General features: G+C 33.5%; 1 protein-coding gene across 1 annotated transcript; it reads left to right on the top strand.

The window, feature by feature from the left end:
- The first annotated feature begins 230 nt into the window (after window positions 1-230).
- LOC139489161 (alcohol dehydrogenase class-3 chain H-like) lies at window positions 231-20,181 on the top strand. Its single transcript, XM_071275327.1, has 10 exons — window positions 231-352; window positions 10,130-10,231; window positions 10,711-10,852; window positions 11,548-11,635; window positions 12,264-12,396; window positions 12,945-13,161; window positions 14,013-14,146; window positions 15,579-15,714; window positions 18,022-18,160; window positions 20,011-20,181. Exons 1-10 carry the CDS (start codon window positions 332-334, stop codon window positions 20,036-20,038), a joined length of 1,140 nt encoding a protein of 379 aa, XP_071131428.1. The 5' UTR covers window positions 231-331; the 3' UTR covers window positions 20,039-20,181.
- Window positions 20,182-21,816: the final 1,635 nt, after the last annotated feature.

Raw genomic sequence — 21,816 nt, 5'->3', positions numbered from 1 at the left:
ACATATCTTTCATTAAACTTAAAAAAAAAAAAGGGACCATCTATGTTGTAATAAGACAAAACGCGAAAACGCGAAGTTTGGGTAGATACCATACTTAAAAGAATAAGATAAAACAAGTTTACATTTTAAACAACACTATTCTTATAACATGATATGTGGCGATAGCCAGTGCCAAAAAAATGTTCCGAATACATAATGAATTTTCCTACCATTTGAAGAAAAATCTAGATGTAGTACGGAAAGTGGGTGTCGTGTGCAAAGAACAGATAACATTTTGCCGGTTGCTTACAGTGTGCAAACCTCACAGTCAGACAAACGAATTGAAAAAAGCATGTCAGAAACAGCAGGAAAGGTAAAATTGCGTTCAAGCATTATAGAATAAGATATCTAAATAGTTGTCAATAGGTGATTGTTTCCAAAGAACCGTAAGTGTCAGTGTCTGCCAGTATATTGTAATCGGAGAGTTCAAAATTTAGCACAAGTTTGCCGACTCAAGAGGTATCATTTATCGTGACCTACTGTAGAACGATTTATTTATTTTAAGTGACCTGGTTTCTAACCTTAATTACACACTAACATGAGACAACACCCACATAAACTTATTCACCATATATCCCTATAATCTATATTAATTAGGGAAATAAATATGACATTATAGATATTCTGACAAAAGCTGAGGGGGGATAGGACCTTTATCGGGACTCCAGGATTTGGTGTTTTTAAGCTCAGGATTTCGGGATTGACTCTTTGGGAATCCAGGAATTCTTGATTTCGAATTTCAGGACATTCAGGAATTCAGGATTTCGAGTTTTTAAACCCGGGATTTGGGGTTTTTAAGCTCAGGATTTCGGGATCAAGACCCTCCTACCCCCCCCCCCCCCCCCGCCCCCCCCCCCCCCCAAAGCTGGCAAAGGCAAATAAGAACTTAGATCGTCCACACCACACTTAATGATTTAGCATGTTTAGGATAAATAAGCTAGTATTTTAAGGTTCATCATAACAAATGGAAAAATATGTCTGTATTCACATCTCAAAAAAGATCTGTGTATGGTATCAGGTCCGTTTGCACCCAATACACTTTCGCACCCTACATATTCGCACCTCGCCAGTGTTCTAGGATTTTTTTGGCACCTTGACTTACCACGGGTAAGATCAATAAAAAAATTACTTACCCACATCTAAAAGTTAAATCCGCCAACCAATGCGGACGGCGCAAAAAAAACGATTTCTTACTAAATTTGACAAATATGTTATAGTTATTACTATGTCATTTATTAAGAGCTATAATAAATGCAACTGTAAGTTTATTTTCCTCCGATGACAAGAAAAAAAATCGTTTATGTCCCGATTTAAGCACCAGTTATCAATCCGGATTTTCCGATTTTACCGACACAGTGACCGACTTTTAGAATGATAGGAGAAGAATGTGGTCTCTTTTGCGCTTGATTACACCTAGTAAACGAGTGCTTGAATAAAAGCGCCGATAGACATCGACAAAATCTTCGATCTTTTATCAAAGTTTTTTCTCGTGATTTAATAAAAATAAAAAGCAGATATGGGAAAATTGAAGAGGACCGGGAAATTTCAAGAGTTTTTCGGCTTCCCCGAACTTGAAAATTGACTTACCACCGGGTGACAAAGGCTAAAAAATGACTTACCTGTTGTCCTAATCCACTTACCCCGGGTAACGGGTAATGGGAATCCTAGAACACTGCTCGCACTTTCGCACCCAAGGTCTGTTCGCACCCAATTTAAAATCAAGTTCCAGTTGATATTAGAAAATCATGATTGTTGTTTTAAATTGCCTTGATGTAAATACTGCGTGTATTTAGCTTCGTACGAGTAAAACATTAAAAATTTTAAATGAAAAACACAGAAGATAATTGTTTTTTAACAGATTGGCCCCTTTGATCTGAAACAAGTAAATAAAAAATTATAGCAATACACTAACCAAAATTGATTAATATTTAAGATTTATTCCACCTAAAAATCCCGGTCGTCAGAATCTCACTTTATTTAGAAACAATGATTAAAAATATTTTAACAATACACTATCCAAAACATGATTAAGATTTATTCAACACAAAAAACATGTTGTCTCACTTTACTTTGAGACAATGACAACAAATATACTAATAGGAATTAATACACTTGCCAAAACTTGGTTATAAAGTTGTCAAACACAAAACCAATGAAATTGGTCACGAACGTGTAGGGTGCGAAAGTGAAAGGGTGTGAACGTGAATAGGCGCGAACGGACCCAGATTCCCTGTGTATAGACCTACCTGTGCATTTGGTGAAGTTTAAACAGGTTGGGTCCTTGTTTTCAGAGTACACATCAGTTTTCTGGGACTTTCTTTTTCTATTTCAATTGATGGCATGAAATCTACAAAAGTGCATGTTTTAACTGTATCAGTAGTATTGGTTTAAATATATCTAAAGTACATGTATTTCAAGAAAAAATGAAAAGGAAAAACAAAGTCCCTGTAAACCTTTTTTTTTTTAATCCCAGAAAACTGGGGTGTTCTCTAACATGTCTAATAACAGGGAATACTCAACTTTTCCTGACTTGAGCCATTCCTGTTTAAGGAATGGCATCCACTAGATATACAAACTTTCCAGAGTAATTAATTTAATTTATGAGAAGAAAATTATAAAGTTTATTTGAAACAAGTAGCTTGAATTTATCGGCATTGTCAAATTGTCTTTCTGAAGTCATAATAGCATGGATGTTTTTACAGGCTCAGCTCTCTTCTTCTTCTTCTTCTTCCGTTAAGGAGTTAACCTCATATTTGAGTGATTTACTAACTCCTCTTGGTAAAACAGGAGGCTTCTCCATTGATTAAAAGTAAATATTAACAAAATAATTAAAATTATATACACTGTACAATTTGGCAAGCTGATGTCTAGTTAGGCTGCATCTGGGTCCAGGGCACACTGGCTAATCTGGCCCTGAACTCCTCGAGTGTTGGTGCAGCTGCTACTGTGTCTGGCAGTAGAGACCCGTCTCTTATAGAGCGTGGGAAGAAGGAGTTGTTGTATACTTCCTTAGTAGCTCTTATCTGTCTGAGTCTGTGGCCACCCCTTGTTCTGTTGTCCCCAGATGTGTAGTAGATAGCTGGTTGTATCTCCACTAGTTGGTTCTGTATCTTGTAGCATAGGACGAGTCGCTGTTTAATTCGTCTATACTGTAGGGGATCCCACTGGAGTTGGGCTAATAGTCCAGTGACGCGTCCTGGGGAAGTGTCTGTGTACTGGTTGTAAACAAATTGTGCTGCTTTACGCTGTACCCCTTCGATGTCTTTGATCAAGGTGGTTTGATGGGGGTCCCACACTATGGTAGCGTACTCAATCGATGGTCTGATGAGTGCACAATAGGCTGGGTTTTTTACAGATGGTTTGCATCGGCCCAGGTTTCTGCGGAGAAAACTGAGGGTCCTGGTTGCTTTTCCTGTGGTGTTATTAATGTGCTTATTCCACTGTAGGTTTTGACTAATGGTAACTCAAAGGTACTTTCCACTATCAACAACTTCTAGTTGGTGTCCGTGCAAGGTGTATGTTGTTTGCAGGGTGTTGGGCTTGTTAAATTTCCTCATGACTGTGCACTTTTCTGGATAGAAACACATCTGTAAAATAATGAACAGACACTAAATGTAAATAGGTTCTGTTATCCCAACAGAGATTTTATGCTTCATTATTTATTTTTAAGACAACAAAACATTTTTTTAAACCAATTTAAAAGTACATCTGTTTACATTTAAAAAAAGTATATATGTGGCAACATGCATAATTTACATTTGACAATTAAACCATTGATTTATCATGTTTATAGAAGTTTTTGAAAAAAATATTGAAAACTGAAATATCAATGAATATGAAGCCATTACAAACTGATCAAAGACCTAAACTTTAGAATTTAATTGATTTCAAATGATCACAACAGAATTACAAAAAGTGTATATATTTGTACAATGTATTTCAAAAGTCAATATATTTCATGTTTGTACAAATACATTGAATTATGTACACAATTATGACAGTGGTTATTGTTAAAAGATTTTTATACGACCGCAAAACATCTTTTGCATCGTATAATGGTATCATGTAGTCGTCTGCGTCGTCGGAAGATGCATTTATTTCTGGAAGATAACTTAAGTTTTAGCTAATGGATCTCTATAAATTTTTATCAGAAGGTTCAATACCACTAAAGGAAGGTAGGGATTGATTATGGGGGTTACAGGCTCAACAGTTAAGGAATTAGGGGCCAAAAAGGGGGCCCAAAATAAGCATTTTTGTAGTTTTCAAACAATAACTTGTGTTTAAGTGTATGAATCCCTCTGAAATTATACCACAAGTTTCCATGAAGGGATGGTTAGTATTGACTTTAGGGGGTTATGGCTCAAAATGTTTTGGAATTGGGGGCAAAAAAAGTGGAAAAACTAGGTTTTCTGGTCAATGAACAATTAAGACAATTTTAAAGCAGTGTTAGGGGGGTTATTCAAAAACATTTAATATACAATGTTTAAGTATGTTCGGATTAACCTCCCTTTAACTACTTGTAAATTTATATAAAGAAATGTCAGATTTTGGACTAATTGCAAAAAAGGGGGGTGGTAGAAGTTTTCAATTTTTTTTTCAAATTTTTGAAAAGTTTGAAGAAGAAATCTATAATTGCACAATATTGCATAATAGATTTGTAAGATCTAGACATTTGTTTTGTGTCAGAAACTCATATTATGTCAAAAATTTCATCACAATCCAAATTCAGAGTTGTATCAAGCTTGAATGTTGTGTCCATACTTGCCCAAACTGTTCAGGGTTTGACCTCTGCGGTCATATAAAGCTGCACCCTGTGGAGCACCTGGTAAAATATATTGTCAGAGTCAAGATACATACCTTCTAGATCAACTATTTACATAATTTAGAAAAAATCACATTGAATTTTGTCTCTGTTGTATGATTTCCCCAAATACTGTCATGACTGTACTCGCCTTTCAAGGCTCTTTGCAACCTATATTTTATAACATACATAAAGCCTTTTAGATATATCTTGAACATGTTTAAAACCCTTTCCTCCCCAACGGTGCCTTGAGGCATCATCTGCTGTTGGCCCATCGATGCCTCAACAGTCTGCACCAAAAACTTTTTCAACTACTAGTCCAAAGACCAATATTCTGAAATTTTTCTTATTGGTCAAATCAATGTTTTGCAAAATCTTACTAGTCCGAATGAATTTTTACTAGTCTGGGGCATCGGACTAGTGGCTAACCGTGCAGACTGCTCAATGTCTCGACTGACGTTAGCCCAACCATGCCTTGAGGCATAGATTTTCAGTATTTTTAAAATCAGTTTCATAACGAAATGAGCGGGCATATGGAGGAGAAAATGGACATAGTCATTAAGCGTATTTTGAAATTGTTTCTATGCTTAGTTTAGAGTAATCGTACGGTTTTAAATAAGAAAAATACAGTTGAAACGTCATTCACAATGAGGGGTATTAATGGCGTCCTCTGTGGAGGAACATGTGTTCAACAGCTATTTATTACAATGTTTTACGTTTTGAAAAAGGCCTCCAGTGAAAATCATAAATATTTATTCCGTGACCTTCAGTCAGGCGTACTACTTGTACAAGTTATTTTTAGCTCACCTGGCCTAAAAGGCCAAGTGAGCTTTTCTCATCACTTGGCGTCCGTCGTCGTCGTCCGTCGTCGTCGTTAACTTTTACAAAAATCTTCTCCTCTGAAACTACTGGGCCTAATTAAACCAAACTTGGCCACAATCATCATTGGGGTATCTAGTTTAAAAAATGTGTCCGGTGACCTGGCCAACCCTCCAAGATGGCCGCCATGGCTAAAAATAGAACATAGGGGTAAAATGCAGTTTTTGGCTTATAACTCAAAAACCAAAGCATTTAGAGCAAATCTGACAGGGGTAGATTTGTTAAACAGGTAAAGATCTATCTGCCCTGAAATTTTCAGATGAATCGGATAACCCGTTGTTGGGTTGCTCTATGAATTAGTCATTTTAAGGAAATTTTGCTGTTTTTGGTTATTATCTTGAATATTATTATAGATAGAGATAAACAGTAAACAGCAATAATGTTCAACAAAGTAAGATTTACAAATAAGTCAACATGACTGAAATGGTCAGTTGACCCCTTTAGGAGTTATTGCCCTTTATAGTCAATTTTTAACCATTTTTCGTAAATCTTAGTAATATTTTACAAAAATCTTCTCCTCTGAAACTACTGGGCCAAATTAATCCAAACTTGGCTACAATCATCTTTTGGGTTAGTAGTTTGAAAAATGTGTCCGGTGACCGGGCCATCAAACCAAGATGGCTGCCATGGCTAAAAATAGAACATGGGGTAAATTGCAGTTTTTGGCTTATAACTCAAAACCCAAAGCATTTAGAGCAAATCTGACAGGGGGTAAAATTGTTTATCAGTTCAAGATCTATCTGCCCTCAAATTTTCAGATGAATCGGACAACCCTTTGTTGGGTTGCTGGCCCTGAATTAGTAATTTTAAGGAAATTTTGCTCTTTTTGGTTATTATCTTGAATATTATTATAGATAGAGATAAACTATAACAGCAATAATGTTCACCAAATTAAGATTTACAAATAAGTCAACATGACTGAAATGGTCAGTTGACCCCTTTAGGAGTTATTGCCCTTTATAGTCAATTTTTAACCATTTTTCGTAAATCTTAGTAATCTTTTACAAAAATCTTCTCCTCTGTAACTACTTGGCCAAATTAATCCAAACTTGGCCACAATCATCTTTTGGGTTAGTAGTTTGAAAAATGTGTCCGGTGACCCGGCCATCCAACCAAGATGGCCGCCATGGCTAAAAATAGAACATGGGGTAAAATGCAGTTTTTGGCTTGTAACTCAAAACCCAAAGCATTTAGAGCAAATCTGACATAAAATTGTTTATCAGGTCAACATTTATCTGCTCTGAAATTTTTAGATGAATCGGACAACCCGTTGTTGGATTGCTGACCCTGAATTGTTAGTTTTAAGGAAATTTTGCTGTTTCTGGTTATTATCTTGAATATTATTATTGATAGAGATAAACTGTAAACAACAATAATGTTCAGCAAAGTAAGATTTACAAATAAGTCAACATGACCGAAATGGTCAATTGACCCCCTTAGGAGTTATTGTTCTTTATAGTAAATTTTTAACAATTTTCATAAAATTTGTAAATTTTTACTAACATTTTCCACTGAAACTAATGGGCCAAATTCATTATAGATAGAGATAATTTTAAGCAGCAAGAATGTTCAGTAAAGTAAGATGTACAAACACATCACCATCACCAAAACACAATTTTGTCATGAATCCATCTGCTTCCTTTAATATTCACATAGACCAAGGTGAGCGACACAGCTAGCAGCAGGCTCTTTAGAGCCTCTAGTTAATTACTTGAAGAAGTAATATTAATATACTTATATAGGTAAATTTGAAGGATACTTTATACAAGTGAATTTTATTTACTTGTACGTGTATAGGTAAACAAAATATTGGCTGAGTTATGTCCCTTAGACTTTCAGATTTTTTTTACGTGTAGAAGTAAAAAAGTCATCCTATCTTCTTTTATTGAATTCTTATGATTTCTTTGCTCTAATAGAATTTTGAATTATCTGCCCTGCAGATGTCTTTACTAATCATTTTTTAAGTGTAATTTCATGGTCAATGAAAATCCCATTTGTCTGTTATCTTCAGAACATTGCTCATTTACAAGACCCCAAGGAGCAATTTTTGAAGGCCTTGTGCAAACACTTAAGACCTTTGCACAATCAGTTTCTTTGTTGAATTAATGAGTTGAAACATTGAACTCTAATAAAAAAAAATTGAGCAAACCTGTGAAAAATCATTAAAGGCATGATTTTACATCTCAAAACTTTAGGACTTTTGTTGGAGTGTAAGAAAAATTTACTAAATACAAGAAAATTTTTGAGAAAATTAAGGGGAGATTATTTAAACATTATTTATTTACTTATATGTGTATATTTTTTTTTACTTCTTCAAGTAAATAAAAAATAACTTGTACAAGTAGTACCCCTGACTGACCTCATTTGGGATCATTTGCATATCAATGTGAATATTCAGGGGGCATTTAATCCAATTTTTCATTGAAAGTTGTTGTTTTCAGATTCCGATGTGCTTACCTAATGTTATTGATGCTTCTTTATTTCTTCAATTGTGCCTGTAAATGGCCACGACAAACATTTATTTAGTCCAAAAATGAGACTGCATGGAAGTCTTCATTTGTGTTTTGTTGTTTCGATTCTATTTTATAAAGACCTTTGAAGACAGCCTTCAGTTGACCAATAAAAATGGGGATTCTGTTTCTTTTAAGTTGTAATGTCATGTGAGATGGCATGTGCTTGCATTAAAAATAATGTGCATTTTTTCGAAGCTATAAACTCATTTACATATTGTTATGATTTTATATTTACACAAATCGTTTGAAACATAAAATATCATGTTTGAAATACCAAAGCAGGTGTAAAAAAATATCCTGTCTTGAAGAGTCCAAATTAAAAACAAATCGTCAATATATTTGTTTTACTTGCATGATTAAATGTACGCAAACAACTTTAATATTTTGAAATTTAGTTTCTGAGCAATAGTTTGACATGTTGATCAACTGTTTTCGTTCCATTTCCTGTCTTGTGTGGGCTGCAACTGTCCTTCTTCCCCATATACTAAACATAAGCAAAAACGCACACTTATCTGGAAATTAATTCGAGCCGGTAACGTCAGTATTTGATAATGTCATAGAAACGCCTAGACCAGTTCAATCCGGTAAGGAAAGTGTTAAGGTCAAATCATTTATCTTTATGTGTACAATTATATTAGAGTTATCAAGAATAATCTTCACTGTCATGACTGTGTCGTGTGAACCTTTTAAACAATTTAAACCTTTTTCTTAGCTCAAAGTTTATATAAATCATGAAAGTTCGGGACTGAACTCTCTCTTGTTGACCATTCAGTGCTGGTGCTATGCCAATTTGAATCATCAGTCCATCATTAAATAAAAAAATGGAACCATTCTTTGAAATTTTTTTATACATGTTTATTCACCGTTTGTTCATTTCAAGATGATGCATTACATAGAATATTGAAAATTTTATTTAAGGCTAAAATAGGAGATAGCAACCTTTAAAGTTCTTGGGCCTAAAATCTCATTTAAATTAAAGATAGTAAACTAATACATTCCTGACCCTATTGATTCTTCAAAGCACCTTTTGAAAAATATGTCTAAATTTATTGATTACGTGAACACAGTTTCAAAATGTTCAGCAGGAAGAATGTCAAAGGTGCAATGTACAACATGTACAATGCATTTATATGATAAAGTTAGAGAAAGAAAAAATATTTGTGTGTTTATTATTTTCAATAATAGTTATATTAGTTGTGCAAATAGGGTTCAGTTTGATTAATTTATCTACTTTTCCAAAGTCTTTTATACAGCCTATTTAGACAATAAACACATGATAAACTGGACAAAATTTCCAATAAGTGAATTAAAATAGCCAATAGGCAAAACATTAAATTTTTTCTTTGCCCTAGATGTTCTATTTGTTGACTCCGGAATGGAGATATGTAGGGCCCAGTAGCCTGTGACCCCTAATATATGACCCATGCTACTATTTTTTCTACACTTTTGCTTGATTATTTAAGACTGGGCATCAATAATTATTGGATTGGCTACTACAAAACAAAATTTCATCCCTGTTGTTGTCATTTATAATTGTCTTTTGTTTATGTGTTACATATTTGTTTTTCGTTCATTTTTTTTACATAAATAAAGCCGTTAGTTTTCTCGTTTGAATTTTTTTTCATTGTCTTATCGGCCCCTTTTATAGCTGACTATGCAGTATGGGCTTTGCTCATTGTTGAAGGCCGTACGGTGACCTATAGTTGTTAATGTCTGTGTCATTTTGGTCTTTTGTGGATAGTTGTCTCATTGGCAATCATACCACATCTTCTTTTTTATATAATGGTCATGATGGTGATATCTTCATGTCATAGACATATTTCCCCTTCTTTGATGGATTGCTGTCTCATTGGCTATCATACCACATCTCCTTATTTTTATTTATTAATACTTTTAGCCCATTCAATGTCTAGCAGCAGTGGCATGGGAGGCAAAGAAGCCAATGACCATGGAAACCATAGAGGTTATGCCACCTAGGGCTGGTGAAGTCAGAATTAAGGTATGTTTGTATATTGCTGTGAGTACACATTTAAAATAAATTGCATATGAAATATATATAAACATGATATATCTAACAATTGTTTCAAAATAAAAACAAAACAGTGCTAAGAAACAGGTGAAATTTGAATAAAGCCCATATATAGATATATATGGATTTTACTATACCTACATAAATGGCATATATACAGAAGGTTTTGCTGAGCATTGCTATCCTGTTTTGACTTATGAGCACAAATAAAATTTATATCTCAAAACATTGTATGGTTGTTCTCATAGTGTGGCAACTTTAACAACTGTTCCAAATATAATGTTTTAAATATGATCTTAATTATCTGCACTTACACTTTACAGGAATTTTTTTTCGTGATCCAGGAATTTTGCACAACACTGACTCCTTATATCATGTATATTAAAATCTTTTTCTAAACAAGTGTACTTGAAAACAAATTTATAAATATATTCATATTTATTTTGTAGATTTTATACACTGGAGTATGTCATACAGATGCTTATACATTGGACGGCCATGACCCAGAGGGAAAGTTCCCATGTGTACTAGGACATGAAGGGGGTGGTGTTGTGGAAAGTGTCGGTGAAGGGGTAACATCTGTTCAGGCAGGTAAGAATGTTGTATGGTCATGTTATAATTTTTGCGTGGCATGATTCAAAGACACATTAAGTTTATTTTATTATCTTTTTTTCTAACAGTCTAATAGACTGGTTTTTGTGAAATTTTACAAGCGCATTCCTTCAACCAAAATCTGTAGTCGCCTCAAAACAGGCAAAATGGATAAACTTGAATACATGTATCGGTAATATAAAGAATGTAATAAATGTAAAGTTGACATGTTCTTGGCTGTTGTGGTCATTTGATCTGCTTATATGGCCAAAGAAAACCTCTTGCTAGTGTGGGTTTGATTATGATTTTTTGGTGTTTAACGTCCCTTTTAAGCACCACTTTTGGGCTATTTGGTGGTGGCCAGTTTTTTATTGGTGGAAGAAGCTGGAGAAAACCACAGACCTTCGATAGGAAAACTGACATTCCTAGTCAATATGGATTGGAGTCGAGTGCACCTGCACTTGTAAGTGGGTTCATGCTAGTGTGGAAAACATTGTATTGTTACAATAAAAATTATCTTGATCATATAATTAAATATGTGTTCTTAATTTACTTATTGTTCATAGATAGGATAAAGTATTAAATAAATAAAAAAATGTACTAGTTGTTATAAGTCAATCAAACCATGTATATTCTACTAGACTTATGCTAGACAAAGGGAAATAACTCAAACTTTGGATTTATATTTTATTCAGGTGACCATGTCATTCCTCTGTACACACCTCAGTGTTATGAATGTAAATTCTGTAAGAACCCAAAGACAAATCTATGTCAGAAAATCAGGTCAGTAAAAAGATTAATGTTTTTCTGAAAGAAAATATCAAATTGTCGTGTACATATTTTATTTGTGAAGAAAACAGAAATTAGAATGATTTGTACAATCTTCTATCTTACTGTGTTACCATTCTGAGAGATGGGTTTATATTGTAATCACCTTGTCTGTCCATCTGTTAGTCCAACAAATATGTTCATCATGATTTTTCTCAAAAACTACACTACAAAATGTCTACATATTTGGTTATTAGCTTGACAATGATGAGTTGTATCAATAGAGCACTGTAAATAATTCATATACAAAATATAAACAAACAATATTCTATTTATAGTACAGCCTCACTCAGCTGTGTTGTATTCTGTGAATTCATTCTATTCACAGATTTCTTTGGAATGTCTTTGGAACTGCAAAGTAAAATGTTCAATGAAGTAGATATTTTGTATACGCTTGTATCTTGTATGCAGACTTTTCTTAAACCACAAAGTCAAATATATAAATATACATTAAAATTTTTCATTATTTCACACAAATTGGTATCAACAAAAATAATTAATCTGCAGTAGTAAAGATCATAAAATCAAAACTAGATTAACACCATGTTTTAAAGATAGTCGTTTTCTTTCTATTGAATTACAGGACTACCCAGGGACAGGGTGTGATGCCTGATGGTACAGTTCGGTTCACCTGTAAGGGTAAAGATTTGTTCCACTTTATGGGATGTAGTACATTTAGTCAGTACACTGTGGTAGCTGAGATATCTGTCAGCAAGGTAGGGATAACACATGATTGTACTATATTTGAATACATGCCATCATCAGTCTATTATTTTACTTTTGCAAATTTGATTTTCCAATGTACAAAATGTAGTATAAGTTGAGATGAAAAGTGTTATATTTGTGTACTATTATTTCAGAAATATTTATATGCAATGCTTTTATTGTTATGAAAATTGTGATGGGATAGGTTTTGAAAAAATGAAAATCTCACTTTAAACTGGGATAGGATTATCTTTATGCATATTTCTTGCAATCATAATATTGTATATTGCAATTTTGTCCAACAAAATATGAGGAAAATATGTTTTCTGTAGTAAATAATCAAAAGCTAGCACATCAAAAATTAAATAAATCTTGTCATTAGAGTACCAACCCATGGTTGGTCATATTTCAAAAGCTTGGAAATATTTTTTTAAAGAAGTATCTTCTCTTTTGTATATAAATGTATACTGGTATATAAAAAATTAATGGGGAATAATTTTGTATATCCTTATATGAAATTAAATGCAATGCATAATGATTTATGATATATTATGTATAGGTCAACCCTAAAGCAGCTTTAGAGAAGGTGTGTTTACTTGGATGTGGTATATCTACTGGTTATGGGGCTGCATTGAACACAGCAGGGGTAGAACCTGGCTCAACATGTGCTGTGTGGGGATTGGGAGCTGTTGGATTAGCTGTCATTATGGGATGTAAAAAAGCTGGAGCCTCACGTATTATTGGCGTGGACATTAACCCAGATAAATTTGCTATAGGTATGTCTATAATTCTTAAGTTATAATTAACTATTCAGTTTTTTCCTGAATAATATAAAAGAACAGAACCTTTAGATTAAAACTAAAGGTCCATTCATGAAAGGTGAGCTGTCTCCCATGTGTGTAAGAGTTGTTGTTCTTTGGGTAGTATCTACTGTGTATTTTTTTCACAAAACCCAAATGAAATATTTTCAAAGAAAAAATGAACAGTAGAATCTAAATAAAGAACAGAATATAAGTTGGTTCTACTTAACTGTTATACTGATCTGTAATTTATCAATAATTGGCAACTATCAGGGATTAACTTTAAACATTTGATTTAGCATGAAAATTGGATTATTAGTTATGATTGAAAGTGCTTCTTGCTTAAAATGTGATGGTCTCTTGCTTTCATTTTGCAAAAAGCAGTATTGATTTATTTGGTAGTTTTGAGCGTATAATTCTATAACCTTGAGTGGATAAGTTCATACACAGAAGAAAATGATTTGTCTTCCTCTTGTGGGATACCATTTTTTCGCGACTTTGTAGGTGTATGGGAAAAACAAGTTTTAACAAAGTACACATTTCATATAGACTTATGTGTAGTATTTGGCAAAACCATGAAATCTATCCACAAAAATACATTTTTCTCTCAATCCATGAGAATGCATTGGTACAAGAAAAAATAAATGAATCCACAGCACTAAAATAAAATAGTTCAGATATAAAAATGAGAAGATATGGTATAATTGCTGATGAGACAACTATCCTGCAGATTTGAAACAGACAAGAAATAAACATATGAAGAGGCCATTCATAATACATTTTACCATCAACACATATTTCTAATTCATACGTTTATTTTTTAATAGCCAAGGAGTTTGGTATGACAGAGTCTTTTAATCCTAAAGATCACCCAGATAAAACTACACAACAGGCTTTAGTGGAATTGACCGATGGTGGACTAGACTATACATTTGAATGTATTGGAAATGTTCATACAATGGTTAGTAATAGAAGAGTTCCAATGTTCCTCTGTCTCGGACATATTGTATCTGTTATAGGACAATTAAATTGATACGAGTTTTTAGTTCTTTCAAATTATTTACGATTACATCCAAGCTCCTTTGTTCTAACAGGGGTGATCTGAGCCGGATCACTCCTACCAGATCACCCAAGTTTGAGTTTCTTTGTTATGCATACTTTCCTTTGTTCTGTAACATTTTGTCGGGAATGTCAAATCCACTATAAAACAAATAATTAAATATACAATTATACGGAAAAGACTATCTATCTATCAAAATTCACGTAGAAAAAATCCAGTGTATATGCTGGGATGCTGGGACTCAAGACCTTTAGCATATCAAGCCACGACACAACCACTACACCAGGATGACTGTATACGTACTAGTAGTAATTTAACCTACTTAAAGGAAGCAAGATATTTTTTATAAGTTGGGCGAGTTGGCAGACCTTTATTCAGTGGGGTTTAAACCATTTTCGTTAATAAGTGAGTTGTCAGTGATTGTTCAGTTTGATATTACACTTTTTCAAAAAGTGTGGCGAGTCGGTAAACAAGAGTGGGACGATTTTTTTCATAGAGTGGCGATATAGGTTGGGCCGATTGGCCAGTGGGGCGAGTTGACATAGTTTGATATTTACTCATCGTGTTCGGGGGTTAAAAAGGGTATAAATCATATAGTAATGTATAAAGTATATTATAATGGTTGTGTGGCGTTCTAAACTAGATTTTATGAATTGTAAATGATTTTTCGTCTAATCTAAAACAGCTGGGATGTAATATAGTTATCCCACTCGGACTTGGTGTGTCATTGTTAGATCACCATCTGGCCTCCGGCCATCGGGGTGATCTTACACTGACACACCGCGTCATCGTGGGATAACTATTAAAGATAAGGTTGGGTTTTTTTTAACAACCTGATGACAACTCATGAAGATCTTTCACTGTCAGAGCCCAAAACTATGTATACATATCTTAGAGAAATTTAGGCTTGAGAGTGTCTGCAAATGGCAATGTAATTTTCCATAAAATCAATGTATTTCCAAGGGGCAAAATTCTTTTTTTAAATTATTCATCAGCACTGAAATGTGTCCGAGATATTGCTGATATAAACCTTTGATATAAATTTCAGAAATGTTAGGAAAGAATTTGTACATGGGAGACCACTTAAAAATGCATTTTTTTTATAGAATTTACATTGCTAATTGACAAAACTACTGTTAAAAAACAGATAAGTGCTGATTTCATGGATGTATTTATCCTTGATAATAAATGTGACAAGAATTATACCCATAAGAATGTGTTCAAGGCAATCTTTTATATAATTTGATATAGAAAATATATTAATACTAGTAAAATTTTGAGAATAAAATGTTGATGGTTTTGTTGTTAATAAAATGTATGGTTCTTATCTTAGAGAGCAGCTTTAGAAGCATGTCATAAAGGATGGGGTGTGTCCACAATAATAGGTGTGGCTGGAGGTGGACAGGAGATTTCTACCAGGCCATTCCAACTGGTGACTGGACGAGTCTGGAAAGGAACTGCTTTTGGAGGTACATATTTTGTAATTTTGATTGACTTAATGTAGTGGGCAGAGAAAATTAAGTAGTTTTTTTGTATTAAAGTATTTATGATGTCATCTCCTCTGTATTCGTAAGTTAACTTCCATACATTATTACATAGTAAAATAGTTCACCTAAGGCTTCATTATGAATGTGGATTTTGTTTATGCAAATGTTTGTGCCTATTATGAATTTTTCATGTTTGGTAAACAAGTTTTGACTTTAAAATATACTCAAATTTGACAACAACACGTCAAATGGTCTGCAATTTTATTTGCTATAATCTTCATGTTTCGCCTGCAGGGCAGGCTTCATCAGGACAATTTTCATACAGAAATTAATTACTGAAGTACTCAAAGTGGTACATTGAATTTGACATTGTCATGGTGAGAGAAACAATGCAAAGTGAAAGTAGCAACACAGAGTTATAAATAGATCAGATAAATAAAGAAAAATAAAGTTAAGAAACCAGATAAATATAGAAAAATAAAGTTTGTTTACAATGTATTAACTTGATTTTGTTTTACTTTTATATGATGCATGACATTGTTCTAAAGGCTTGGTATCTAAATAGATAAACTTCCCATGGTTCCTGCCACTTCGTAAGGCTTCTCTTCCAACCTGGCCATTTGTTGGATGTTACTACTTCCTGGTGCATCAGCAACAATGGGACAGTTATGGTTGCCGCTTATAGAAAATCAATTAGTCAAAAAAGCCTTGTGAAGTGGTAGGAACCATGGGAAGTTCGTCCAATTAGATACCAAGAAAAATGTCGTGTATCACATAAAAGTAAAACAAAATCAATTTACATTTTAAACAAACTTTATTTTTCTATATTTATCTTATCTATTTTGTAATTTAATTTTGGATGTAACATGTCTTCTAATTGGCTGACGTTGTTTTGTTTATCAGCTCATAGACATAATTTAGACATGTGACCGTGATGTCATCAACGTTTTTTCATGGTTTACTCCAGTTTAAAATGGAATTTAGAACTAAATTATAAGAATTAATTGTAAATAAGGAAGTCTAAGGCCAGGGTTTTTTAATTTGTTGGTTTATGGATCTTCCCCATGAAAAAGTCAGGTCGGTCGGTTGGTCAGAAAAAAAAAAGAAAAAAAAATTTTATTGCTCAGCTGTCATAAACATCGCATGACATTCTAAGAATTTCCCGAAGAAAAAGGGGGGGGCACGGACAGAAACTAAATTAAATCGTCATTTCACAAAGAAGAAAAACAGATTCGCGTAGCTCTTAATCAATTCCAGAAAACTTGGTGAATTATGATCTTCAAGCACGAAAACTGATAAAAAAAAATGTAAAAACGTTGGACGAAAATAAGTGTCAACACACGTGTCAAAAACGTAATAGACTCGTCCACTGGAAAAACGAAAATATCGGGTTCATCTGTTGTCATGCATTCGCGTTTTTTATCCAAATGGACTATATTTTTTTATTATCTATGAAAAAAGAAAATACCAAATGATTATTTGATATTCAATACTTTAACTTGATGTCTTTCACCTGTCCACATTTAGACAAGTCTATTTCTATCAGATTGTGCATCTTACGGGCTGATGACAAATACAGAAAACGAACTTATTGTGTAATTGGTTTTAAACACATGTTTCGTTTCGCAAAATTATTTGCGCAAACAACATTTCAAGGTCAGTTATAATTGATTTGTCTATTTATAGAAACGTAAACTGGAAGTTTTATTTTCTCACTACAGAAAGTGTGATATTTGCATTCATTTATATATATATATATTTTAATTTTTTTTCAGGGATAATGCATTTGTTAGGGTCGGCGGGAATAAAAAAAGCATGAAAAGTCAATTTTATTTTTATTCTGGAAATCGCAAAAATTGGGTCGGCGGATCCGTAAACCAACAAATTAAAAAATCCTGGCCTAAGGGGACTTTGAAGCAAGTATGACCAAGTCTCTACCGACAAAGTCGAAGGGGACTTTAGGTCTGTCTGTCTGTCTGCCCATTCATCAGTGTGGCTTATCAGTTTTCCACACTTTTTATCTTCATGCTTGAACATAATATTTGAAATTTGGTGTACAGTTTCATCATAACAAGTTACAGTTCAAGCTTGAACTTTGTTATGATCTGATGATTTTGTGCATAGTCATAAACTTAAAAAATGAACTTAAATAATCAGTTTTCAACACTTTATTCACAAAACAATGAATTTTTAACCAGTAGGTGACTATGTATTGCCATGCAGTGCTTACATAATGCTTGTTATTGAACTTTTTTAGTTTGATGACATTCCTTTTTGTGTATTATTCAGGATGGAAGAGCAGGGAAAGTGTGCCAAAACTAGTGGAGGAGTACCTGAACAAAGAATTGAAAGTAGATGAGTTTGTTTCCCATAATGTCAAACTTGACAAGATCAACGAAGCGTTTGACTTGATGCATTCTGGGAAGAGGTAAGTAAATTTCTATGTGTAGAAGTGATATCAATTAGATGCTGTGGTAGTAAGGAAGTTGGAACGGGGACCCAATTAATTGGCCCATTGAAACGCATTGCAATTATATTAAATAAATGGGGTCCTGTTCAATTAATAATTTTGATAGCCACCTTGGGACTTCTGGTTCATGTCAGGCATTTGTTTTGAAGTGTCTTAGTACAATCTTGGTGCCTCGTGACCAGCATTCCATTGCAAAATTTAATTTTTATTGACAACAGGGGCAGTCGGTCTGCTTCCATGGAAGAATAAAGGCTAGGATTAAGTCAATTTACTTTATGTACTGATGCCAGAATACATTTAAATCAATCAAACTTTTTACACAAATTCAAACTAGAAAGCCTACCCTTTCAAATAAATCTACATTCAGTTACAGAACTAGTGTAATAATAACACTACACACTGTATAACAAAAGTTATATTTTTTTTTTTAAGAACTACATTCGTAGGTACCTGACTGGTTGCCGTAACTGGGATCCTATTCCAGTTCTTTTATATTCACCATTTCAGAATTGAATGCATTCTGGGTAATATTTTCAAAAGTGTACAGATAAATGTTTTGATTGGTTTAAAACATTCTACACAATAAATATTCAACTTATGACTAATGTAATATTCATTTTGATGTACCAAAAATAAGATAACCCATAGTCCTTTAGATTCTGAAAAGGCGAATTGTGATGCATGCATGATATGGCCTCTAGATGTTGACATGGTATAATATTGTATTAACAGACAATGAACTTCATATCTTTAGTTGCTAACATCTACATCATAAGGTCTCTGTTGGATAATTGTTCCATTGGCAATCTTCTTATTGTTATGCAGTATTGCAATTAAAACATATATTTGCTTGAAACAGTTGTACATTTACTATAAGTATAGCAATTTGATTATGATTACCTAAAAGCTTGAAACTTTTAAAGCTAAAAAATCTTGGCTTATATTTGAGAATCAGATTTGTGGTAGCGTATACACTTTTAATATTAGTAAGTAGCAGCAACTATATGTTTTTAATAATAAAACCATTTTTCATGACTTGCGAAGTTAATACCTAGAAATAAGGAAAAGATACATGTAAATATACTGTGGATCCATTAATGTTCGTTGGATTCCAATTTTCGTGGATTTGGTGGGTACAGTGGAACCAGGAATATAAATGTTCAGAAATTGCAAGTTTTCTAAAGGGACGTTTACAGACTTTGCCAAAACCACAGAAATAAATATCCACAAATATGCAGGTTTTCCTCAAACAAGAAAATTGGTACCCACGAAAATAAATGAATCCACAGTATTGTATATGCCAAAACACATAATTAACAGCGCCTAGTGATGTTTCATTGCCTGACCGGTTTCGGTCCATAAGGGAAAGATACATGTAGCTTGGAAAATATAGTCTGGTATTTCAAATTTTGTTGTCATACTTCTGAAAATTCCACATTTTTACCATACCATATAAAATCTTAATCCTATTAAAGACTTGGAAACTTATATAGCTTAAGGTAGTACCAAACACCTGGACTTGTATCAATTTGACTCTACAAATAATCACAAAATTTTGACAAAATATTTACTTTAGCAAAATTTTAAAACACTTGAACCACATGTTTTATCGGAAAAAAATTCTCACTGGATATATAGCAGTTTTACAAACACAAATTTTGATTAGTCAAAAGCTTAATATTTGCTTAGCTATATAATGTAATTAAAATGTTCAGCTGACTTTTCAGAGTTATCTCCCTGTTGTGAAATGTACCACCTTAATAAAAATAAATATGTACATCCAACTAAATGTTACTTTTTCATTTCAGCATTCGAGCAGTTGTTGCACTGTTTTAAGAACATCAAGGAAGTGCCTTAAAGACGGAAGTAATTCATTCCAGAACATTTAACTAATTCTAGTGCTATACTACTTTGTTAGAGAGAACATTTTACACAAGATGAATGTAAAGAACATATGCACATTAAAACCTTTGCAAAAATTTTTGTGTTTAATGTCCTTTTCAACATACTTGGTTGTCTATCACAGTCTAGACACAGATGCCAGTTTTTGTTGTAGGAGAAAACTGGAGTACCCTGGATAAAACACGGACCTTTGTGAGAAAAACTGGTATACCTAGTCAATTAAGATAAAGAGTCGAACACATCTGCCATGAGAGGGTTTATAACTCACAACCTCAGCATTGACAGGCTAGTTTTCTTTGTAGATGAAATATGTACACTGCTAGGAACAGAAACTCCTGAAAGCAGATGAAACTGATGTAATTAAGTACCCAAAAAATGGTCTACTTTTACATATAAAATTTTTGAGTTATTTCCCTTTGACTTTAAAATGTACTCATTAGGACTAGCATGGAAAACATGGATCATCTAAAATGACTTTAACCATTTTGATACTACTGATTCTGAAGTGGGTAATAACCTGTGATGCCCTCTTCTCTATACCTGCTAACTGCCATCCATATGAAAGATTTCTTCAAACTTTTCAAAAATTTGAGTTATACATAATTCACAAGTAGTGTAAAGGAGGCAAATGCAAAACATACCCAACATTGTATGTTAAATGTTTTTGAGTTACCTCCCTTATTGACCCTTACACTGCTTTTCAATTGTCTTAATTGACCATTTACCAGAAAAACCTAGTTTTTCCCCTTTTTTGCCCCCAATTAGCCATAATCCCACCCCACCACCCCAAACAATACTTACCATACCTTTATGGTATGGAAACTTATGGTATAATTTCAAAGAGATTCATACACTTAAACTTAAAGTTATTGTTTGAAAACTACAAAAATGCTTATGTTGGGCCCCTTATTCCTAACGTATTGGGACCATACTCCCAAAATCAATCGCAACCTTCCTTTAGTGGTATTAAACCTTCTGGTAAAAATGTATAGCAATCCATTCACTTAAACTAAAAATTTTGTCCGGAAACTAAATGTCTTCAGATGGCAACATGATAGCATTATATGACGCCAAAAAAATTTGGGGTCGTATAAAAAATGTATTTTGGGGAGGAATTTTATTGCAAATTACACATATTAGTATATAACAGAATAGGCAGATGCAGGGGATCTGGGTGGGGAAAATTTGATTGGTTATAAAGGGAATCACTGAAGCATGACTGGAGCAGGGGCCCCCTTAGGTCTTGTAGGTCAGTCAGCAGGTCTTTTATTGTCCTGATTTGAAGAAGTTTTTTTTAATCAGATAGGCATGAAGACTTATAAACACTTGATACTTCAATTGAAAACAAGAAAAGAAAATGCCTACCTACCTACCCACTGTCTCAACCTTTGGGTAGGGTTTGGGCAAACCAAAATATTTTTAATTGTGGCCTGATTATGTTATATCTTTTGAACATGGCTGCCGTATATATAAGGTCTCTTCTGATTTTTTTCTACTTGCAATTGCCATTTTTGAATTTCAAGAAAACAAGATGATCAAATTATTTTCTCTCTAGACACAAAGACCATATATAGGCAAATATAATGAAAAAAAACAGTGTTTGAATTTTCATTAGGAATAGCCATATCTAAAAAATCACAGAAAAGATTGCTGTCAGTCTTTTCTGGTTTTTTGTTTGTAATAATTGGGTGTTGGTTTTTCATTTAAATTAT

Source organism: Mytilus edulis, chromosome 9 (genome assembly GCF_963676685.1).
Source record: "Mytilus edulis chromosome 9, xbMytEdul2.2, whole genome shotgun sequence".
In the NCBI taxonomy this organism is placed as follows: Eukaryota; Metazoa; Mollusca; class Bivalvia; order Mytilida; family Mytilidae; genus Mytilus; species Mytilus edulis.
Note: the sequence above shows the minus strand (reverse complement) of the source record. Positions and strands in the feature narration are given on the sequence as shown.

Excerpts from the sequence above, each read along its gene's own strand:
- LOC139489161 (XM_071275327.1), top strand. The coding sequence starts at position 332 with ATGTCAGAAACAGCAGGAAAG. Across the intron at positions 10,232-10,710 it reads CTGGTGAAGTCAGAATTAAG|ATTTTATACACTGGAGTATG; the intron begins GTATGTTTGTAT and ends TTTATTTTGTAG. Across the intron at positions 10,853-11,547 it reads GGTAACATCTGTTCAGGCAG|GTGACCATGTCATTCCTCTG; the intron begins GTAAGAATGTTG and ends TATTTTATTCAG.